The following is a 23,135-nucleotide window of genomic DNA, read 5'->3' on the forward strand; positions in this document are numbered from 1 at the left end:
TTAAAATAGCGTCAGTGTCTGTTTTTTATTTACCATGGACTTATCCTAATTTGTACTGTATTTGTACTATCAATCACTGGTTTCTTGTATTTTTGCTCATCTATGTATTGTCAGGCGCTGCGGAACGCTTGTGGCGCCATTTAAGTAAACAACAATAATAATAATAATAATAAATTGCAGCTTGGGTGCCATTTCCGTACATCTTTGAGTCAGAGCCACCTAGCTAAACCTCAAAACTTTAAATATGTTTAGTAAATCTCAATGCCCTGTTCCAATACCTTAAGTGCAATAATTACTAGGTGGCGCAATTCTCAGAGTCTTGGAAAAAGAGGGCAGTATTCAATGAGCATTTTGGCGATGTGCAGCGAATCCTGTTTAGGATTCGCTGCACATTCGCCACTGGTCACCGCGTTCCAGAGCCTCGCCGGCTCCAGTATTCAACGAGTCAGGGGCTCGCTGCCCCTGACCGGGAGCCTGAGGACGGTGGCAGGCAGGGAGATGGAAGTCTCCCTGCCTGCCCCAGAACGTTTGTGGGGGGGGGAGGTGGGCTCCCCGGGTGCCAGGCAGCACAGGCTGCCCCCCAGGGGTGCCAGCAGGGGACCGGGTATATTCACTACACCCGATCATGCATATGTAATGATCGGGTGCAGTGAATATATGAATATCTAATGAGCGGCTCGGCTCTCGGCCCCTTGCTGGCTGGTCTGTGTAAAAAAAAAAAATATATATATATATATATATTTTTTTTAAATTAAATATATATTCATGTGCTTACAGCACATGAATAAAAATAGCATGCCCCTCCTCAGAATAAAATTCCTGATTTTTTTACACCAAATGTAAAAAAAATAACACTTTATTTTAAAAGTTCACCTTCCACTTCACCATAAAAAGATAGCGATTGCTACTCTGTGAATCATGGCGAAAAAAACATTCACCGTTTTAGTCAAAAATTCGCCTTACAGAACAAAATCGCCATAAAAACATGGCAAATCAGCCTCATTGAATACCGCCCAGAGTATACACACACACACACACACACACACACACGGAAAACAGGATAACTATCAAAATCAGTATTTACTAAAGATTATTTTGAGCTTCAAAATTGAATCCACCTTCTGTTACCAACCCCCGATCCGGTCACAAACATGCTTTATGCACACTGAAAAACAATAACTTTTTATATTTTTAAGAGATTTTATATGCGGATTTGCGACAGTTATTATTATTATAATTTTATTTATAAGGCGCCACAAGTGTTTTGCAGCGCCGTACAAAGAAACAGTACAGGGAGACAAACAGTATTAGTTCCAATAAAGAGCGCCACAGTTCAATACACATTACAATTTTACATTTACATTTTGAAAGACACAAACCACCTGGTAAATATGGCGGCTTTGATAATTATATTGATCGGAAATGGGGATGGATTATTTTGGGGTAAAGCAAATGTTTTGCAGTGGGTATTGGAACATTAAATTAGGTGGATGTGAAACCGCCACAAAATTTCCGATGCTTAATGAATTTCACCCTAAAGGTCTCGTTCCTGATTCAGGAAATAATGTAAAAGATCTGTGCTGTGTATTCATCCACCAAAAACATACAGAAGTGCCAGTACATATGACCTGTGTTTCTTACTAACATTCGGACCTCACCGCTGGCTTTGGCACTGTGGGGTAAATGTATGAAACTTGGAAAAGTGGGGTGAAATTTAAAAGGAGGAGAGATTCAGAAAGTGAGAGATTTGGTAAGAAATCTCCAGGTTTGTTTTTTTAAAGCGGCAATCATTTTCACTGAAAATTCAAACTGGTCTTGCTGTGTAAAGGATTGCCGCTTTAAAAAAAAAAAAAAACCCTGGCGATTTCTTACCAAATCTCTCACTTTCTGATTCTCTCAACCTATTACATTTCCCCTGTGGTATCTATCCCCATAAAAAAACCTTATGTGCAAGGTGATAATGTTCCAGCCAATCAGCACCTATAACTGTCAATTTACATATTGGAGCGGATTGGCTGGTGCATGATCACCTTGCACATAACGTTGTTTATGCAGATAGATACCACTTCTCCAAGCTTCATACATTTACCCCTCCGTGTTCTGAGAACGGAACGCAACCGCCAGATTAGTCACTTCCATCTACGGCAACATACTGTATGCACATACCAAACATCCACAGCACTGTGGCACTCACAAAGTATTCAGAACACAGGGCCTTATTCTAGTTCACTCCTTCTGACAAAATCCTTCTTAGATGGACAAAACCATGTGCACTGCAGGGGGGGCAGATGTAAAATGTGCAGAGAGAGTTAGATTTGGGTGAGTTATTTTGTTTCTGTGCAGGGTAAATACTGGCTGCTTTATTTTTACACTGCAATATAGATCTCGCTTTGAAGTAAAACCCCGCCCAAATCTAACTCTCTCTGCACAAGTTACATCTGCCCCACCTGCAGTGCACGTGGTTTTGTCCATCTAAGAAGGAATTTGTCAGAAAGAGTGAACTAGAATAAGGCCCATTATCTCAGGACCCAAACCTGCTCATTGTAATAAATAACATGTCGTCCCCCCCCCCCCCCCCCCCAAAAAAAACAATGTGTAATTATTTCTTACCTGATTGGCCATATAAATCGTCAGAAGTCCCCTCCTAAAAAACAAAAGCAGAAATGAAAACCTTTATATAGAGGCATCGATGACAATGACCACAGCATACACTGGGAAGGGACAGCATTAAAATCTCACATACATACATGGTGTTCATTCTTGCACCCGCCATCTTTGAAAACCCATGCAGTTCCTCTTCCCTGCCTGGGGTGTCACTGTCTTCGACAGGTCGTTCGTTTGACAGGTCATTAGTTCGATATTATCTAGGTCGACAGTCAAAAGGTCGACATGGGGTTTTCTCTCTGTTTTTTGAGCCGACATGTGCCAACAGCTGGTATTTCATGCCCTACTATCCACTAGGGCGTGGTGGGAGAACACAATAGTGTGCCCGACACATAGCGAGCGATGCGGTGCACTTTAAACTGTGTCCATGTCGACTGTGTTGACATTCAGATAAAAAAACAGCGAAAAACCCCATGCCGACCTTTTGACTGTCGACCTAGACAATGTCGAACTAATGACCTGTCAAACTAATGACCTTTCGACCTAGAACCATGTCGACCTTTTCCCATGTCGACCTAATGATGTTGATCATAATGCTGTAGACCAAATGGTCCCAACCCCCACTGTCGACCTAATGCTTGTGTCGAACTTCCGACCTCGTCGATATCAGAACTCACAGCATCTAAGGGCCTGATTCAGACTTGAATCAGATGACTGCGAGTGTTGAGCTGCTGCCCAGGCAGAGTGAGAACCCGCCGATTGCATGTCTGTGAGAGAATTGCAAATGGACGCCAACTGCTGCAAATCCATACGCAATTCTCTCCCCATGGTATGGTTTTCCCAGTCTGTGCAAATGTGAGTGAAGGAACCCCATACATTGGGCTGACTTGTCCAGATCTGATTTATCACATGCAAATCCCGGGGAGCTGCAGGCAGAGGGAGCTGGGCCGGGGGTTCGCGGAAAGCTGGGAGCCGATCTGCAAAAAAAAAAAAAACCCATACAAATGAATGGGCAGCCACTGATTGGCTGAGAATTCTCTCAGCCAATCAGCAGCCTGACATTTGGGCAGCTGCTGATTGGCTGAGAGAATTCTCAGCCAATCAGTGGCTGCCCATTCATTTGTATGTTTTTTGATTTTTTTCAATTTGCCCCGTCCGCCTCTCTGTATCCCCTCACAGCCTGTGGCGACCCCTGCCCGCCTCTCTGTGTCCATCCGCCTGGCTCCATGCTGCACATAAGCTTTATCTTATGTGCAGCCACCTCCGACTCTGATCTGATGCACACGGGACCTTGCATCGGGTCGGACGGGATGTCAAACATTTGGTCCGATTTATCGTGTCGATCCATCGGAATCAGGTCAAATCGGACCAAATCTCACTAGTGTATGTGGGCCTTAAGTCTAACTCTTCCACAACTCTGTTACAGAATCGGCTGATGGAGGCCGGAGCTTGAATCACAGATACTCCTTGAAACCGCCTGGGCGCACCAGCGTTATTCCTGACACTCCCAACAGCGGCCGAAGGGCCACTCATTACCCACCGCTGCTAGAGGGTCAGGTCACTCACTTTCATCCTAGTCAGTGTTGGCGCATGCGACATCTCATACTCATGCGTGTTATACAGCCACGACAGACACAGAAATGTAAAGAGTAGATCTTCCTATTCAAAGCAGGTGTACCAGAACAGACAACATGATAAATGGCACCACTACTACTCTCCTTGTCTCTACAAACACCGCCGTAAGGGATTTCCGCTACCAGGCAAAGAATATGAAATGTCTGAAAAAGTCCTTTTTTGTCTCTTAAAGCAACTGGTCCAAGGTCAGATTCCAGCTGACAGTTTATGGAATGTGCTATCATCCAATCAGATTCCAGCTGTCAGTTTATAGAATGTGCTAGTAGCCAATCAGATTCCAGCTGTCAGTTCATAAAATGTGCAAACAATTGGATAGCGCAGCACTATCCAATTGTTTGCTCATATTAACCAACACCATCCGACTGGTCTCCCGATAAGTGCAGCCGCTAGATCCACACAATGTACTTGATGCGTAGATAACCACCCTCCCGCTCCTTGTAAGCAGTTTATAAAATGTGACCAATCAGATTCCAGCTGCCAGTTTATAGAATGTGCTCATAACCAATCACATTCTAGCTGTTCTTTTCTAGAAGGTGCCAGATAACAGGATAGCTAGATAAAGGTTGCCATGGACAACACCTCCACTTATCCTCTTTAGAAGGCTAAATCCCCCCATCTGTACAGTATATTACTGTTAAAGCAACAAATGGGGAACTTGTAAAAATGAATAATATAGTAAGTAGGTTTAATTTATATAGCGCAATTTCTCCAACAGGACTCAAGGCGATTTATAAAATGTGATTAAGGATTAATTTGCTGATGGAACACAAATGGAGGACCGTGGAGAACTCATGGTAAATGCCACAATGACCCATATGTTAGGCCGGTGCCCTAGGGTTAAGAACTTAAAAGCACTTGTGTATATTATCTTTATCCGATTATACTTTGCTTCTCTCATTAGCAGAACCGTAGCACAGTTCATGACGAACGCTAATATTTCGGGACAGTCTGCAATGTTTAAATATGGGTTCCTAAGAGTGTCCACATTTTTCAACAAAACACTTAATAATCAAAATGGAACACAATCCATCATTTAGAACCCAATTCAGTAAACACGGCGCAATGGGGGTGGGGCGGGGGGGGGGCTGTTAAGTGCTCCAACATCTGCAGAGAATGGCCAGTGCTTTAGGCTCACTCGCCGGCCAGCACACGGCGCAAGGCTCATCCAAAAAGATATTCTAAAATCATTCCAGCACAGATTACCCAGACTGCCGTGTTCATTCCATCTCCTGTGATTCCACCTTTCGCGCCCACAGGCCCCCCAGAGCATTTAAGCAAATTCTTTGCGACAACGGCCTCCCCCTCGCCATATAATGCTAGGTTTGTAAACGTACATTCAATAGGTCAAAGTAAACAGGGTTCTAGCCTGAAAATCAAGACAGGCTTCCGGAGCCTGAAGGGTAACAATCGCCAGACCAGGGAAGGTAAACACGGACTTTATCAATGAGCATTGTTCGGTGCGACTGAAAAGGGTTAAGAAAAAAAATCAGGCGCTTCATTTATTTCCCATTACTGTTTGTTCCCCACAGATATTTCGGCAGAGAGTTGGCCGTCCGGGAGGATACAGCTGCAAGTCAGAGGCCAGCACAAAGGAAAAAGGTAGATGTGAAAAATCGTTCCCTTTATTTTTACCTTGTGACACGGCGGACGCTCGGGGGGGGGGGGGGGGGGAGACAATGTACGGCTGAAATACACAACACAGCACAAATGTATGTCCGACCCGTCAAACGCACATTAGCCAGCTAATAAATGTGGAAGGAATTACGGTATTAATCATACATGTTTGGATGGGCGCTGATCGGCTTAAGAGACCCATCAAAACCAAAATACTAAGTGATTCCATATGACAAAAAAAAATAAAAAATTGTGCAACATCCAAAAACTTGTTTTTATAACAGATTATTAGAAATGGGGTCTATATGTACCGTGCTGGAACACGTCCTCTATGACAAACACTTTCCTGTGCGTTTAGAGTTTTGCACAGTGGTCCGGTAATTTAACTGTATGGATTTAGCTATTTAAAACTCATTGTGTACGAGGATGGATCAATAAGTACCTGTGTTTGAGACAAGTTGAGGAAAGTTGGTATACGATCCTGTACTACCATCTTTCCAACAACGCCATACCAAATTTCAGATTGATTCATAGGTTCGTTATTTCTTCCCTCGACGACAATGCACCAGCTCCCTCATCCGGAACTGTTGCAGCCAAATTGCTCGAATTGCGCTATGAACTGTTTTGTTTTCCCCGCGAGCCACGTTTTCAGGTTAGGGAACAGAAAGAAGTCACAGGGAGCTAAGTCGGGCCAGTTTGGTGAATCCGGCAACAATTCATAGCGCAATTCATGCAATTTGGCCGCAACAATTCCAGATGAGGGAGCCGGATGAGGGTGCATTGTTGCGGTGGAAAAAAAAAACACCCATGAATCAATCTAAAATTTGGTATGGCCTTGTTTGATAGATGTTAGTACACGACAGTAATACCAACTTTCCTCAGCAATGCCACCTGTCTTCGAACACAGGTACTTATTGATCCACCCTCGTATTATAAATGGTGCTTCGGCCAAATCAGATCCTGTCCTTTTTCAAACACATGACAGTTGGGAGGTGATTGGCTGGTGCACCGTTTGCAGAGTTTTAAATAGCTAAAACTTGTTGACAAATGGGCGTCAATAATTGGATGTGGGAGGGGATGGGACTTGATCGGTTTTGCAGCTCAATGTCTCCAGAGGAGAGAGAATAATATCTTATTTATTAACATTTACTTATATAGCGTATTCCGCTGTGCTTCAAAATTGGCAGCAAGACCGTATTAATATACGGGCTTTTAGAAAATAAATACTTTAAAAAAATTGCACAAAAAAGCATCAAGCTGAACACAGAGCTTCTTATTACACGTCAGCCCCCATTCATAGGAGGTCAAGGTGAGAAGCTACAACCTGCCACTGAGTGAGGACACACAGATGTGTTACAGTGACACCAGCAAGCATTGGGGTGGCGGACCACACAAGAAGCCAGAAGGTCACCACTGCCAGCCAAGTCCAGATCACAGGGCTCATGATCATGAAGGGACCTCATTCAGCGTGTGTGTTTTTCCTCCCCTCTCTTCACACGTCAGATCTACAAGCGTCTAATTACTCCATACACATAATATTATAATATTCCAGGAGCCACTACAACATCACACAGAGTATGCAACACTGACTGCGTCAACACTCATATACACACCTATAGAGAAACCAGACTGAACTGAAGCTGGACATAGCAACTTCCCACACTCAGGGCCGGCGCCACCACTAGGCAGGTTTAGGCATTTGCCTAGGGCGCCGGCCACTGGAGGGCGGTAGTGAGCCGCAGGAGGAAGAAGCAGCAGGAAGAAAGTTCCCGCAGAGGAGAGCAGGAGGAAGGGCCGTGCACTATCAAGCACTTATTAAACAATTTGGTGACGGTGAGTGAATCGGATGACCCCCCCCTCCCCACCCCCTGCCCAGGACACAGCAGCAATCCGCGTTAATCTTAGGCGGATGGTGGCCAGTGATTAACGCACGCTGAGCAGAGCCTGCAATGGGCAGGTGCTCTCCCTGCTGCTTGGTGTGCCTGTAAAACAGCTGACAGGCAGCGACAACCTAAAGCAGTGCAGGAGAGATCCCGGGCTGTTTTCTCCCCTCAGAGGCGGACAGTGTTACTTGAGGTGAGGTTAGATGTTTTGCAATGAGCCAGAAAGGCTAATAGGGAATGGATTGACTGCAGAGGCAGGTGGTAGGTGTAGTGAGTGGGAGTACTGCAGCTGATGATCGTAACCTGATATCTTTAGTGGTCTCTGCTGTCCTTTCTGGCAGGATGTGTCCCTTCCCCACTCTGGAGTCACAGGAGAATCACCTAAATCTCCAGTCCCAGCAGCTCAGCAGGTTCCTCTCTCTCTCTGCATTCACTCCTGTTGTACATGTTGGCCCGTCCACTCCCAAGGTCCTTCTACAGATACTCCGTTCTGCTCCTCCCCCTGCTTCCTGTGCTAGAGTGTTCAGAACGAACTTCCCCAGCTATGCCTCTGCTTTTACCTATCCCCCTTCTATGCAGTCCAATTTGCCATACCTCTACTCACTCTCCTAGATAGTCTGCACATCTTTTGTATGTTCTGAATTTCTTTGTTCTGAAACTGAGCCTCTATATGTGTATCATGATACCTCCCCCCAACTTCTCTCTATGCCATCTGTACCTCTGCCCCCCCCCCTTATTCTATACCTCTGTCCCCCCTCCCGCCCCCACCTTTGCTACTTTCCCCATTCATACACTTGCTATCCCCTTATGTGTGCCCAAGCCTCCCCTCCCACCATCCACAGCCAGTGGCTACATTCAGAAGCAAGATTAATGATTAAATAAACTGAAGCATGGCAAGTAAGCAGAATTTACTATTAATATATATATATATATATATATATATATATATATATATATTTGCCATTACTTTGATCCTGTACATAATACTACTTAAAGGGCACCAGTTCCAGTTTTTGTTGTGGGTGAAGTGAGGTTCCATGTTGTATTTGTGGTGGGATGAAGGATGGGTTTGTGTTCTATTTGTTGTAAGACTATGGGAGGCTCCCTGTTCTATTATTTGTGGAATGTGGTATTTGTTGTTGGACGGGAGTATTGGTTGTGGGAAGGTAAAAATTGTGGAGGCATGTGCAGTAGACATGACAAGGTCCAAGTAGCATATTGAGCCCTGTGTTGTGGTTTAACTGGCATGTGGAGGTCTGTAGTATGGTCTGAGTGGCATGTGGAGGACAACATAGCACCGGCCCTGCGACCCCCCACCTCAACCCCCAGCTACTCAGCAGCAATCCGCTGCCCCTCTATACTGCTGGACACAATTTATATATAAATCACTCTAGCTGCTGGTGAGGACTGGTGTAAGTCAGCAGTCTCCAACAGTACAGCATATAATACTTTTTGCTATGGGGAGGGGGGGGGGGGGGGCGGTATCCTGTAGGTTTGCCTAGGGCGCCTAGATGCCTTGCACCGGCCCTGCCCACACTGTAAATCTGCATTAGGTTGCGGATAAGACTACAGACCAAGAAGCAGGGACTGGATGCAGGGCCATCATCCTAAAGCTGTAAGAGGGGCCTGACTTACAAGTACACAATACACAGGACGGTAGGAGTTTCAATACATTAGGCTAAGTGCACTCTGTGCTCCATTCACAGCAACACTAGTCAGATTATCAGGGGATTGTGGGAAGAACACATGTAAATTTTGTGTGAACTGTGCAGAAGGGTGCTAATTAGGTAGAAGAGAGGGGTAATAATCAGGGAAACTATGTAGGGGACGGGGAATAGGAATAGATTTAGAATTTGAGGACAAGCAAGTGTGGCATACAAATAAATACAACTGTTATATATATACAAACATACATATATATGGGTGTGTCTATAGGACCATTATCCTAAGTAATGTACAGATGGCGTCCCTCTCATGCTTGCAGGGGCTGCGTCAGCAGTTGGAAGGGGGCGCAGCCCGTTCTAACGGAGCTCCCCGTCGGTCCGCACCGCTGGATTCCGATGCTGGACTAATAACTATCGGAAACCCGACTCTCGGAGCGCCATGCCACACTCGTTCTGACATGTGCATTAGTGCGGATTTACCAGCTTACACAACACACCATGTCATCTAGATAAGGCATTTCCCTTTCTGTAATTTAAAGTTTACATACTGTTTCCTCTGTTTACATTACGGCAGAGTTCTATAAAGCCAGTCATTTGGTTTTATCAATTACTCCTTGTGTACAGTAGGATTAATGCGGACTCCGCTACATATGTTTGCGCACATAAGCATGTATACTCCAGGAAGAAAAATAAAGCTAATTGTTAACAGGCGTCATTGGCCATGAAGAAGTGGGGCCTATTCAGCCGGCCAGGGCGTTCAGATTACTGCAGGACACAAATAATGCCTGAAATCGGGAGAAGGTTGTTTTGTCTTGGGCCTGCTGAAACCGAAGCGCTTGTGAAAACATTGTCACTGGGTAAATCCCATGATGTCTGCTGTTCTTCACGTGTGACACCGCATGACAAAACAAACGCTTCCTGTCCGGCTCTTTGTTCTCCATCATGTAACAGCAGGATTAGAATCACCGCACTCACCGAGCGCCTCGCTCCTGCCAGCTAATTGTTGTCCGAAAACATGGCCGTGTGGGAATCTTCTTAGAATAATACTTTCAGATCCGCAGAAAATAATGTTCTTATATCAATATTACACCATTAGATCAATGACATCCTTGTAGGGATAACAATATTTTCTCCAAAAAATGCTCGAAGATTTAAATTTTTTAGAACAAGAACATCTATTTAAAAACTTATCCAACACAATTTTTTTATTTCATTTTGTTTTTGGAAAAAGTATACCATACAAATAGCAATTTTCATTGGTATATTAAGCATGAACTTGCATGGTGATAGCGGTACAAGGCTGTTTCATTGATAGTCGATCATTTAAACCATTGATAGAAAACCAAAGATGGTTAGCCATCGATGGTTGAGAGATGCGCATGCTCAGGCTTTGGCCATTTGATCGTTTCGATCGCAGCGAGCCACCGAGCCCAAAGCGTGGCGAGCGTAGCAAGCCCCGCGAGGGGACGCGTATAACTTCACAGGTATACGCGTCCGCTCGCCACGCTTCGGGCTCGGTGGCTCGCCACACTATATATTCTCAACTCCACGCCGACGTGGATAGTACGGGAATGAAAAGGTCGGAGGACGCGCACCGCCGCCCCTCGCTGGCTCGCTGCGCTCGCCACGCTTCGGGTTCACGTCAATTATGGGGTGACGACGGGGCCATATATAATGAGAAATGGGTCATATTGGCCCATTTCACATTTTTTACTATGTCAGATGGACTTAATCAAGTCCATCTCATCTTGTGCCATTATAATGGCACAAGACCGACGCGATGCTCCCGATTTCAATGTTAAAAAATATTTTAACATTGAAGCCTATGGCAAAATCGGGGGCATCGCGTCGGTCGCGTCGGGGCCAATGTTAATGGTCCCGACCGATGCGATGCCCGCAATTTTCCCTTTGACGGCAAAATGGACCTGATTTCAAAGGAAATCGGGTCCATCGTGTACCTTAACTTTAAGGTGCACGATGGATGCGATTGTGGCCGTGCTAGGAAACAAGTACCGTAAAGTGCAGTGGAATATGCTGAAGCAATAAAAGTAACTGGTAATAAATAGAATAAATGTTTGCCCCCCGGTAGCGAACTTGATATAAACAGTAGGATTATTGCGGGCATTCCGCAGACTGGTGGTGTAGGCTACAGCTTAGATCTGAGAGAACTCCTGCTCTCTGTAATATATATTTGCCCCCCGGTCGCTCGCTTTCCACAATAGCTCACAATTGCTTTATCAAACGCCACAGACACACACAAAAAAAAAGGGACCTTTAATGGCATTCTCTGAGGTAAAACTTCCCTTGTCCCCTGTTTGCACAGTGCCGCTGTTGTTTTTAGCCATGTCCACACCCCAGGAAATCCTTATCAGAGGAGACTCTCCTTAGAGTATTCAATTTATGTCAGTCAACCAAACATAACCTTATGCTTTTTCCAGGAAAGGTTTCTCCATTCAATGCAGAATTTTCAAAGGCTTTTATTTTTCCCCTCTCTAAACTGTTCGGTTAACTCCTTCATTACCGTGCGGACAATAAAGGACATCGACCGCTCTGCATGATGAGAAAAGTGCAGAGCCTGTGTCTTTCTGCAGCACTGACAAACATGGCTCTGCGTGAACGCAACATTTAAATAATTCCCGCTCTTTTGAATTATTCAGTTATTTACTTGGCTTGACATTTTCTTGGGACCCCTCTTTGGCAGTCAAATATAAAATTAACAGGCAGATGTACTAAGTCTTGGAGAGAGATGAAGTGCAGCGAGATAAACAACCAATCCAATCGCTCCTAACTGCCATGTTGCAGATTGTGTTTTTTTTTTTTTTTAATGACAGGCAGTGTACACACTAGAGCGTCAATAGGATGGATTTTCAGTTTCGTACTGACAATATGGTTTACTTCGTCTAGGGTGTACGTACAACTGCGCACTCCCACGATTCGCATGTAACCTCACCTGGTCGGCCATGCTGCACAGTCAATAAGACTATATCGCACACCCGACCGTTCAGTGAAGGACGGAACGAGATATTGTTCAGTCATTCATTACATTGTGTACGTCCAATCCTGCATGGTCCAGTCTGAAAAGAAAGGAATTTGGCAAGACCATCAGGATGACTGGCCGTTGTTCGTTGTATAGCCGGTCTTTGGAGCTTCTTAGTTGGTAATTTATCTCTCTCTACTTTATCTTTCACCAAGGCTAAGTACATCTGCCCGTGTGTGTGTTGTAACAGCGGACTTAACGTAGGGGAAGTGCAGTAACAACTATTAGACCTGCTTCCCCTAGACCAGTGGTTCTCAAACTCGGTTTTCAGAACCCCACACAGTTCACGGTTTCCAGGTCACCCGGCAGGTGCACTCATTACTCACTGACACATTTTAAAAGAGCCACAGGTGTAGCCAATTACTTCACTTACAATTTTGTGAGGAAACCTCTAAAACATGCACTGTGTGGGGTCCTGAGGACCGAGTTTGAGAATTTGATCAAAGCCAAATGTCTCCTTGGTTGCTATAGGTAACAAACAAACTATTCACTCGCTGTACAAGCTTGCAGTCTGTGTTAGCAAACATTAATATATCTGCAATAATAACATTCCAATCTCCCCCAAAATGTCAGCAAAGATCAAACAAGCCCTACTGGTTCCTAACCACAATGAGCTCTATATGGCACGTCTGCTGCCCCAGCTTGCTATAGTGGGGTATAATGCGGGGTACAACAGGCGCTGCCACTGTCCACAGCTCTACGAACAGAATATATATATTTTTTTAATAGATTTCATCGTTCAGTAACATATATATAGAAATATCTCCTATATATTTGGCTACATCTGTCACTCAAAGTGGGTGTCTGTGTCTATAACGCTCTGTTCCTGGACTTTCCTCTTAATGTGTGATTGCCTTCATCTGTGCTGAACACCCTTCTGAGAAATTAACCTGTTTAAAACAGGTGATGGCAATCATACATTAAGGAAGTCTAGAAACAGAGCATTGTGTCCCTCCTGGAGAGGGTCATGTTGGGAGGTATGTGACAGAGAACCTCCCGCGATTCACTGCAAAAAGAACCCCCCCACGACCCCTCCCGCAATTCGCGGCATAACCACCACCCCGCGACCCCCCCTCCCGCGAATCGCGGCAAACCCTCCCCCGTGACCGACCCCCCCCCCCCCCCGATTCGCGGGAAAAACACCCCCCCCGCGCCCTCCCTCCCGCGATTCGCGGCAAAAAGAACCCCCCCGCGACCCCCCCTTGCACGATTGGCGGCACCCCCCCTGCGACCCCCCCTCCCGCGATTCGCGGCACCCCCCCCCCCCCCCCGCAATTCGCAGCAGCCCCAGGATTAAATGGCACATGCAAAACACTGACATGGCTATCGTCGACAATGAAAAAGGTTGACATGAGTTTTTGAAGATTTATTTTTAATTTTTTCATATTCATTGTCATGTGTCGACATGGACACCAATGAAGTGGCACACTTATGTCAACATTTACATGTGTTGACCTTTCTGTGTTGATTTTTTCTTGTGGCGATTCGCGTCACACCCCCCCGCAACCCCCCCTCCCGCGATTCGCGGCACCCCCCGTGACCCCCCACCTCCCGCAATTCGCGGCAACCCCCCACCGGAACCCCTGTGAACACCGCCCTCCCGCGATTCGCGGCACCCACCCCCGCGACCCCCCCTCCCGCAATTCGCGGCACCCCCCGTGATTCGCGGCAGCTCCAGAATTAAATTGCACATGGAAAAAACTGACATGGCTTTGGTCGACAATGAAAAAGGTTGACATGAGTTTTTGAAGTTTTTTTGTCATTTTTTGAATATTTTCATATTCATTCTCATGTGTCGACATGGACACCAATGAAGTGCCACACTTATGTCAACATTTACATGTGTTGACCTTTCTGTGTTGATTCTTTTCTTGTGGCGATTCGCGTCACACCCCCCGCAACCCCCCCTCCGGCGATTCGCGGCGACCCCCCCCCCCTCCCGCAATTCGCGGCAACCCCCCACCGGAACCCCCATGAACCCCGCTCTCCCGCGATTCGCGGTACCCACCCCCCGCAACCCCCCCCCCTCCCGCAAATCGCGGCACCCCCCGCGATTCGCGGCAGCCCCAGGATTAAATGGCACATGCAAAACACTGGCACGGCTATGGTCGACAATGAAAAAGGTTGACATGAGTTTTTGAAGATTTATTTCATTTTTTGAATGTTTTCATATTCATTGTCATGTGTCAACATGGACACCAATGAAGTGGCACACTTATGTCAACATTTACATGTGTTGACCTTTCTGTGTTGATTTTTTCTTGTGGCGATTCGCGTCACACCCCCCCGCAACCCCCCCTCCCGCGATTCGCGACACCCCCCGTGACCCCCCACCTCCCGCAATTCGCGGCAACCCCCCACCGGAACCCCTGTGAACCCCGCCCTCCCGCGATTCGCGGCACCCAACCCCGCGACCCCCCCCCCCCCCCCCGCGCAATTCGCGGCACCCCCCGTGATTCGCGGCAGCTCCAGAATTAAATTGCACATGGAAAACACTGACACTGGTCGACAATGAAAAAGGTTGACATGAGTTTTTGAAGTTTTTTTTTTCATTTTTTGAATATTTTCATATTCATTCTCATGTGTCGACATGGACACCAATGAAGTGCCACACTTATGTCAACATTTACATGTGTTTACCTTTCTGTGTTGATTTTTTCTTGTGGCGATTTGCGTCACACCCCCCCCCCCACAACTCCCCCTCCCGTGATTCACGGCACACCCCCGCGACCCCCCCTCCCATGATTCGCCGCAACCCCCGCCCCGTAACCCCCCCTCCCGCGATTCGCGGCACCCACCCGCGCGACCCCCCCTCCCGCGATTCGCGGCAGCTCCAGAATTAAATTGCACATGGAAAACACTGACATGGCTATGGTCGACAATGAAAAAGGTTGACATGAGTTTTTGAAGTTTTTTTTTTCATTTTTTTAATGTTTTCATATTCATTCTCATGTGTCGACATGGACACCAATGAAGTGCCACACTTATGTCAACATTTACATGTGTTGACCTTTCTGTGTTGATTTTTTCTTGTGGCGATTCGCGTCACCCCCCCCCACCCCCCCCCCCCCCGCAACCCCCACTCCCACGATTCACGGCACACACACACCCCCCCCGCGATTCTCGGCACCCCCCCTCCCGTGATTCACGGCACACCCCCCGCGACCCCCCCTACCATGATTCGCCGCAACCCCCGCCCCCGTAACCCCCCTCCCGCGATTTGCGGCAACCCACCCCGCGACCCCCCTCCCGCGATTCTCTGCAATCCCTCCCCTCCCGCGATTCGCAGCATCCACCCCCCACAACCCCCCCTCCTGCAATTCGCGGCACCCCCCGCGACCCCCCCTCCTGCAATTCGCGGCACCCTCCGCGACCCCCCCTCCCGCGATTCGCGGACACCTAAGTTGCAATACAGGGCATCTTTCATACAATTCTAACCATATTTCTCATATACAAACGTTCACAAATTAAGGGGGCGCAGCCCCTTACGACGGTGTGAAGAGCGCCCGTAGGGCGCGATGAATCACCTAGTATATATATATATATATATATAAATAAAACTTATTTTGCTGAAGCTACAAAGCTACTCTGAAGCTCAAACTAGAGTAATGAGAAAGTGCAGTAATTATAGAGCCATAATGACATATCCTGCTGCACAAAGATTAAATAAACAGGACATAATGGGATAAATCACGGGGTCATTATACCACAAAGATACGCAGGTATTTGGCACACAATGTACATACCCTGAGCAAAGGAACAGCTACAGAATTACCTTACAGACAGAAAACAAACACAACAGCTGCTAATGTACATGAAACATATACCACACAAATATACTATATATATATATATATATATATATATATATATATATATATATATATATATATATATATATATATATATATATACACACACACACACACACATATATATAAAATCTCATCTATATACATGTCTAGTGTCTGACTGTGTCTCCGAAACACTGCCATCTGTTGGCAGCGAGCAAATCTACATCTCTTACTCTCACACATGCACAATCACAGAGCCAATCACAAGCCAATCACATTGATTGAATGAGCACACAGGTATTTCGGTCCTCATGTGAGTACGTGGGATATATGTAATAATGTTGTCGTGCTCCTGCTGCAGGCCACTCTGACGCTCTTGCGTCTGGTGCTCGGCATATGTTTTGCTGTAGGCCACTCTGACGCTCTTGCGTCTGGCACACGACATATGTTCTGTATGATGTAACCATTCGCTTTCGCATGTTTTCTCTTATGTGTATCTTTCTATTTTTCAGAATGTTCCCATGACGATGTTGACAAGACACGGCTGCGGCCATATTGTTATTGTCTGTTGCCTTGGTGATGGGTGCACCTTTGCTGTGTGACCCACCTGACGCTGCTGACGTCACTGGTCGGCGCGGAGGGGTGGGTCTCCAGTACACACGCTCTGAATGTTCACTGTGGTCTTCTTATAAAGGTATGTGTAACACATTTCTTGTTGTTGAAGCCTGATGACGATGTCACATAGACATTGAAACGTTGCTAAATAAATACTTCGTTTATTTGACTTAAGAGACGTATCTTTGGAGTGCGGCGCATACGTTGGGACTGTTTATCGTTTGAACAGTTCGAGCACCCAACCAGCAACACTATAGGAGGCTGTGCTAGGCTACCCTGGGAATATATATATATATCCAAACCACCCACCGGTAACCCCGAAGGGCGATGAGATTAACAGGCGGCACTCCACGGACTTGAAATAGTTCAGTTGATATTAGTGCATAGAAGTAAAACATCAGACGAAGTTTCAAGACAGGTGCGGTCTTTTCATCAGGTCCAATTAGTACAGATATAGTGCACAGCCAACCACGAACCATGAATGAAAGAAAGTTTGTGATTTATCCTTCATATTCTCTGACAAATGGCCAGAAAATCACAAATTACATTTGGCCCAAGGTATTTTATGGCCACTTAATATCAGGGTTGCCGACTCTCCCGGAATGTCCGTGAGACTCCCCGGAATCTTGGGGCATCTCACGGACACCTGGAAGAGGGCCCCCTTTCTTCCGGAGCTGCCTCTTCGCTTCCGCGGTGTGTATTGCGCATGTGCGATGACGGCGCGGCGTCATCGCGCAGGTGTCCATGATGTGTACTGCGCATGTGCAATGACGATGTGCCGTCATCGCGCATGCGCAGTACACATCGCAGAAGCGCAGAGGACGCACATCGGCAGCATAGTGAAGACGCTGCCAGACTGCGGCGCTAGAAAGGGGTCATCAGCCGAGAGTGAAGACGCTGCCAGACTGCGGCGCTAGAAATGGGTCATCAGCCGGGAGTGAAGACGCTGCCAGACTGCGGCGCTAGAAAGGGGTCATCAGCCGGGAGTGAAGACGCTGCCAGACTGTGGAGAGAAGTGAACTGCGTGTAAGTAGTATTCATAGGCTCTCCTCACTGGCTCTCCTCTATGCTACGTTCCATGTAGACAGCCCATGCTTCCCCTCACCTCTCTCCTCACTCTCATCCTCCTCTCTTGTAGTAGTCTACCTTCCTCCCTCCTCCTCCCCATCTGAGTATTACTTCATGCTTGATAATGTAAGTTTTGGTGTAGGGGAGATACAACCTGTCAGATATAAATGATTTGAACCCCCACAGACCTGATGGATTGCAGGAACCTGGCTTCTGCCTGCTTGCAGAGACCTTGCAGGTGCAAATCACTTACTGCAGTCGAAATTGGGGTTTGGGATTTATTAATAAATAAATGACATATACAATAGGGAGTAGCAGTTACCTGCAGTTTGCAATGTTGCTATATGCTTCATAAATATAATCCAAGGTTACATCAATAGAACTTTGTATAGAGGCCATCAGTTACTCTGTAATGGCTGTTTCAGGGAAAGAAGGATTTTCTATGACTGCAGCTTGCGTAGTAAGTAATCGTATCAGCACTATCCAATGACCTGACTTTCTGTTCCTTATTGCTGGAAATTCCATGATATGATGTGCATGTTTGAAGCATCACAAGGCCCGCCCCCTGGTATCACAAGGCCCACCCCCGGCGTCGCAAGGCCCACCCCCTGGCTGTTACTTTTCTCCCTGAAATGATTTTTCAAAAGTAGGCAACCCTGCTTAATATGGAACCACATGTGAGTAAAACACAATGCATGAATATCAGTGTCTTTTCGTCGACAACCAGATCTTACTGATACCCCTTTTAGATCCCCAAATCAACCCAGGTTATTGCCGGGTTAACCCAGATTGATCTGTGGTGTAAAGGCGCAACAGCCACATTTCCGGGTTGAGCAACCCGCAATTCAACCCTGGTCACAAGCGACCCAGGTCTCAATCACCCTGGAAGCAGTGCTTGAAGACAGCTTTCATCCCCCTCCCCGATGGTGCGCCACAGCTCTGCTCCCGCCTGCAAAACTTTCACGCCACTAATGCCGGAATGCACCAGTGTCCTGATACGATCTTAAATGGGTATGAGGAACAATGCAACAACCCTCAGACGCAACAGTACAGTCCACTGTAACACCGCGCTCTTAGGTATTGCTTTAACAGTCTAACTGAAAAGCGCTCTCAAAAGTGTTCAAGTGTGGATTCCAATATCCTATTGATATACACTATGTACTACAATGCTCAGTACAAAGTGTTGCAGTGCTCCATTTTTGGAGCAAATCAGTTGTAATAGTTGCCGCATACTAACAGGTGTCCTCTATGTCGCGAGCCGCACAGAGAAGGGGAGAGGGCACTTGCCATATGGTAACGATTACTCTCATTACCAAACATGTGTTCCTGAGCTCCACCCTAACTACTCCTAAGGGCGCTGCAAAGTAGCCAAGATGAATCATGTTTAAGAAAAAGTGCAAATGGACCATATATCTCCATATTTCAATAAAGCTGTAAAAATGTTTTTCTAAGCAAGTTCCATACATTTTAAGGATGCTCGGCTAGTGATTTTTCTCCTACAAATCATAATCTTCTTTTCAAAATTATTTTGGAGAGATGAGTTATGGGGCTGCCAAACATAGGCCGACAGCTATCAGCGCATTATGTGATGGAAGAGGGAGGTAAGGGGACTCACAGTGAAAAAAAAAAAATAGAGAGCAGAGGAGAATGCCCAAGCCTCTCTGCTCATTACATTGTGTGCCATGTGACTGTGGTTGCCATGGTTTTCCCATGACAATGTGAAGACTCTAAAGATATTGCAGTCTGAGGGAACAGGCTAGTTCACTTTAGTACATCGAGAACTACGGCTCTGATTCAGACCTGTTCGCTAGGCTGCATATACTCAAACAGGTCAGTGCAGCCTGTCGCCCCTCCCAACTTTTAAAGCACTAAACCAGCACAGAAAAACAGAAGGGTACTTCTACTGTAACACACAATGACGATCAGCTAAACTAACACAAGCGCAGCGTGCACATTGTACCGCGCTCTGTACATGTGCAATAATAATCAACGGATTCGTCTTCATACAGTACAAAAAAAAAAGAGGAACTGAAAATCGCAGTGATGGGAGATAGGAATCTGTAGTTGTCACTGTGAAATAACAAAGCCCCAGAGCTGATGTTTAAATCTTAGTTAATCTTTCCCACCCAGCAATTTCCTCCTGACAGTTGGTTTCCAGCTGGGAGACACTGGTGCAATAGTTCACCTTCTAGCAGTTAGGGCAGATTAGCTTTCATAGCCAGACGTGGATAATCAGGCCGCAATTCACCGCTGGGATTGTTTGTATTGCAATGTTATGTCTCACAACACGTATACCGCGCACAGCTGGGCGTCCTTGTAGACAGCGGGGATAGGTTAGACTCTCTGACAACTAACATTAAGCTCCAGTAATATAGCAAACGTGTATTGGATATACACTGCCGTCTGGATACCAGGTGGTGCTGGCCAACTACGCCTCCCATCAATTCCACACAGCAACTTGGCTTAAGGGGTCACTCAGACCTGATCGCTGGGCTGTGATTCTTCAAAGTCAAGCGATCAGGTAAACGCTGCAATGCCACCACCCCCCCCCCACCCCCACCCTTAAGCACGGCTGTGAATATGTTCACACAGGGGGAAATCCATTCGTAATCACTCACCATCGAATTTTCTCCTGCTCCCAGGCACCAATATTGTCTAGTGTGGACACTCGTTATCGTTAACAATGAGCACGCCTGCGTTGTTAATGAGGATTGAGATCTACCGAATATGCAGGTCAATTTGGCAATATAGTGAAGTGACCCGTATGTTCCGTGGGTCCCGATGACATCACTGAATGGTATTGGTGGCCGATAGCGTTCAGTGTGTTCTGACAATATTAGCCGATGGTTAAATATATCGGCCGCTGTTGGGGTCCCGACTGACAGGAGTTATTGTCCCTCGTGGTGGTACATGACCCCCCATAGAGGCAGAATATAATCTGTGGACAGCGCAGCGAGACTACAAGGGGCTTCATAGTGCTCAACCCCCTTACATTGCCACACGCAATCTTCCAGCACCTTCTTACCTGTTGTCTTGCGTCTGTTATAGACTGTAATGTGAATTGTGTTGCCCATCACTGATGTATAGGCTAGCAATGCCTGCTGGTTAGCCACCAACACTACAACTAAAGCAGCGGCTAGTTGTAAGAGATGCTCCAGGTAGTAAGAGTTTGGACAAAATCTGCAAGATCAGCCTGCAGTGCCTAATATGACGACGTTTGCAATTATTTTATTATTTATTTATTTATTAACAGTTTCTTATATAGTGCATACATATTACGCAGTTCTCAAGTTTTTAGAATTGGGTTTTTTTTTCTATATTTTTCCAACTTTTGTTCGATTTTCTATGCACGTCGGCTAGTATTGGAAAAAGTGGCCAGTGGCAAGCAAAGCTTGCCTGCGAGGCTACACGTTTCCACTGATTGTTCTCAAACACAACACGGCACACAAAAACTTTTGCATTTAACCATGTGGTCTTTTCCTTTTGAATGTCTTTTGACCCTATCGGCCTAATGACGGTCTGTCTAGTGCAAATCTTCTATACCACAGCTCTCTATGACGAAACTCAGGAGAATATGGCTCCCCTTCCTGTAAATAGTAGGTGTCCGTCTTGTGGGGAAGTACGGTGTTACATTGACTACAGTATTACAAAAAAAACTCACCGGAGAGCGAACTGATCGCTACCATGAGCTCTATTCGGCTAAAGGTTTGCATCTGGGAGATTTGCGGTTAAAATACATCAAGATCTCATTGACAGCACACTGCGTACGCTTCAGGATGTCCGCAGGCTGCGCTGAGACATAGTAAGCATTGCACCATCCCAAGTGTTATTAGACGAGCGATGAAAAGCGCAGACGTTTGTCACTAGTCATCACAACATCGTTAAATGACACCAAGGGGGTTGTTGGGAAAATTGTCACAATTTTTCCATGCACTGTATTATGGCCCTTATTCTGATTGAGTCGGACGGCTCCGTGTGCCTTCGGACAGCTGATGTTTGGTATTTTGCATGTGCAGAGGTGTATCTGCCCATGTGTGAACACTTCGCACGTCCGAACACGGAGTGAGGTCCGTGCAGAAAACGATTGTACAGAACCATCCGAGCAGGGGGTGGAGAGGGGCGTGAAGGGCTGTTTGGGCTCATTACCATATGCGTACGCCCCGCGTTTCATGGGCGTTCCCATGAAAATGCTGGGCATACGTATGGTAATGTGGCTGTGACACACATGTAGGGAACAGACAGCTGACATAGCCGGGTGCCAGGTGCCAGCTGCCCGCCCATATCCCTGCTTTTATACGGAAAAATGTCCGAGTGGTCTGGAGCACTCGGAGCTGCCTGACCGCTCGGTCCATCATTCGATGGTCGGCGCCCATTGGAGGATGGGGGAGGTTCCCACAGATAGGGGAGGTGTTTGCATGAAACATCCACTCGCGGTCTGTACGCTCGGCATCTTACCGCATTCGGATGCTGTGAGCGACCCGTATGCTAGGCGGGGCCAAGAACACTCGGTTCCTGTCCGAAATACGCACATGTCCGAATCAACTAGATATATTACAGTTTAGAGATTCTAGAACAATCATGTTTCTTTTAGAAAAGCTTAAAAAATTTAATTTCCCAAAGCAACCAATCCCCTTCCACCATTTCTCTGTGCTAGATAAATGCCAGTGAGAAGTTGATTGGCTTGTACGTCTCCTTGGGGGCAGCTATACAGTAGTTTGTAAAGCATAGTGCCCGGCAGGTACTAGGAGTGGCCCCCCCAGGAGTTATCGCAGCCCCGCCATATAGCGCAGAGAGCGAAGTACCAGCTATTACCCAATTACAGGTCGTTACGCCTGTGATCTAGTAAGTCCCTTATTCACGGCGTCGTGTTAACTTTTGTTTTTGACAAGTATTAATATAAGCCTGAAGACATACTTCATCTGGCTTCCAAGCGCTCCTTGTGCTTGTGTGATAAGATCCAAACTCCCAACAAGGGTTTACAAGTGACCTATTTGTTACTGAGCACATAAATAATAGTACTAATTAATACCGTGCCAATAACGCAGATGTCACACTTGCTACACGGAGGAGATGAATGCCCATTATCCCCGACTCCCTCTATCGGGAGGTTCTCAATGTTCTCCGGGAACAGGATTTCTCCGTTGGTTTCTCATCCTTTAGCTTAGCTTGAAATGTGCGTCTTGGGAACATTCCTGCGATGACTACTCTGCACTCCACCCTC

At 46.4% G+C, this 23,135-nt stretch overlaps 1 protein-coding gene across 1 annotated transcript in view; it reads right to left on the reverse strand.

Annotated features, from left to right (window-relative positions):
• TMEM135 (transmembrane protein 135) overlaps window positions 1–23,135 on the reverse strand; it is a 250,577-nt gene that overhangs the window by 166,512 nt on the left and 60,930 nt on the right. The window contains exon 4 of the mRNA XM_083170175.1: window positions 2,611–2,644. Within this exon, the coding sequence (XP_083026301.1) occupies window positions 2,611–2,644 (34 nt within the window). The remainder of the gene's footprint in view (window positions 1–2,610; window positions 2,645–23,135) is intronic.

The sequence above is a fragment of the Crinia signifera genome, chromosome 2, assembly GCF_055691185.1.
Source record: "Crinia signifera chromosome 2, ASM5569118v1, whole genome shotgun sequence".
NCBI lineage: Eukaryota > Metazoa > Chordata > Amphibia > Anura > Myobatrachidae > Crinia > Crinia signifera.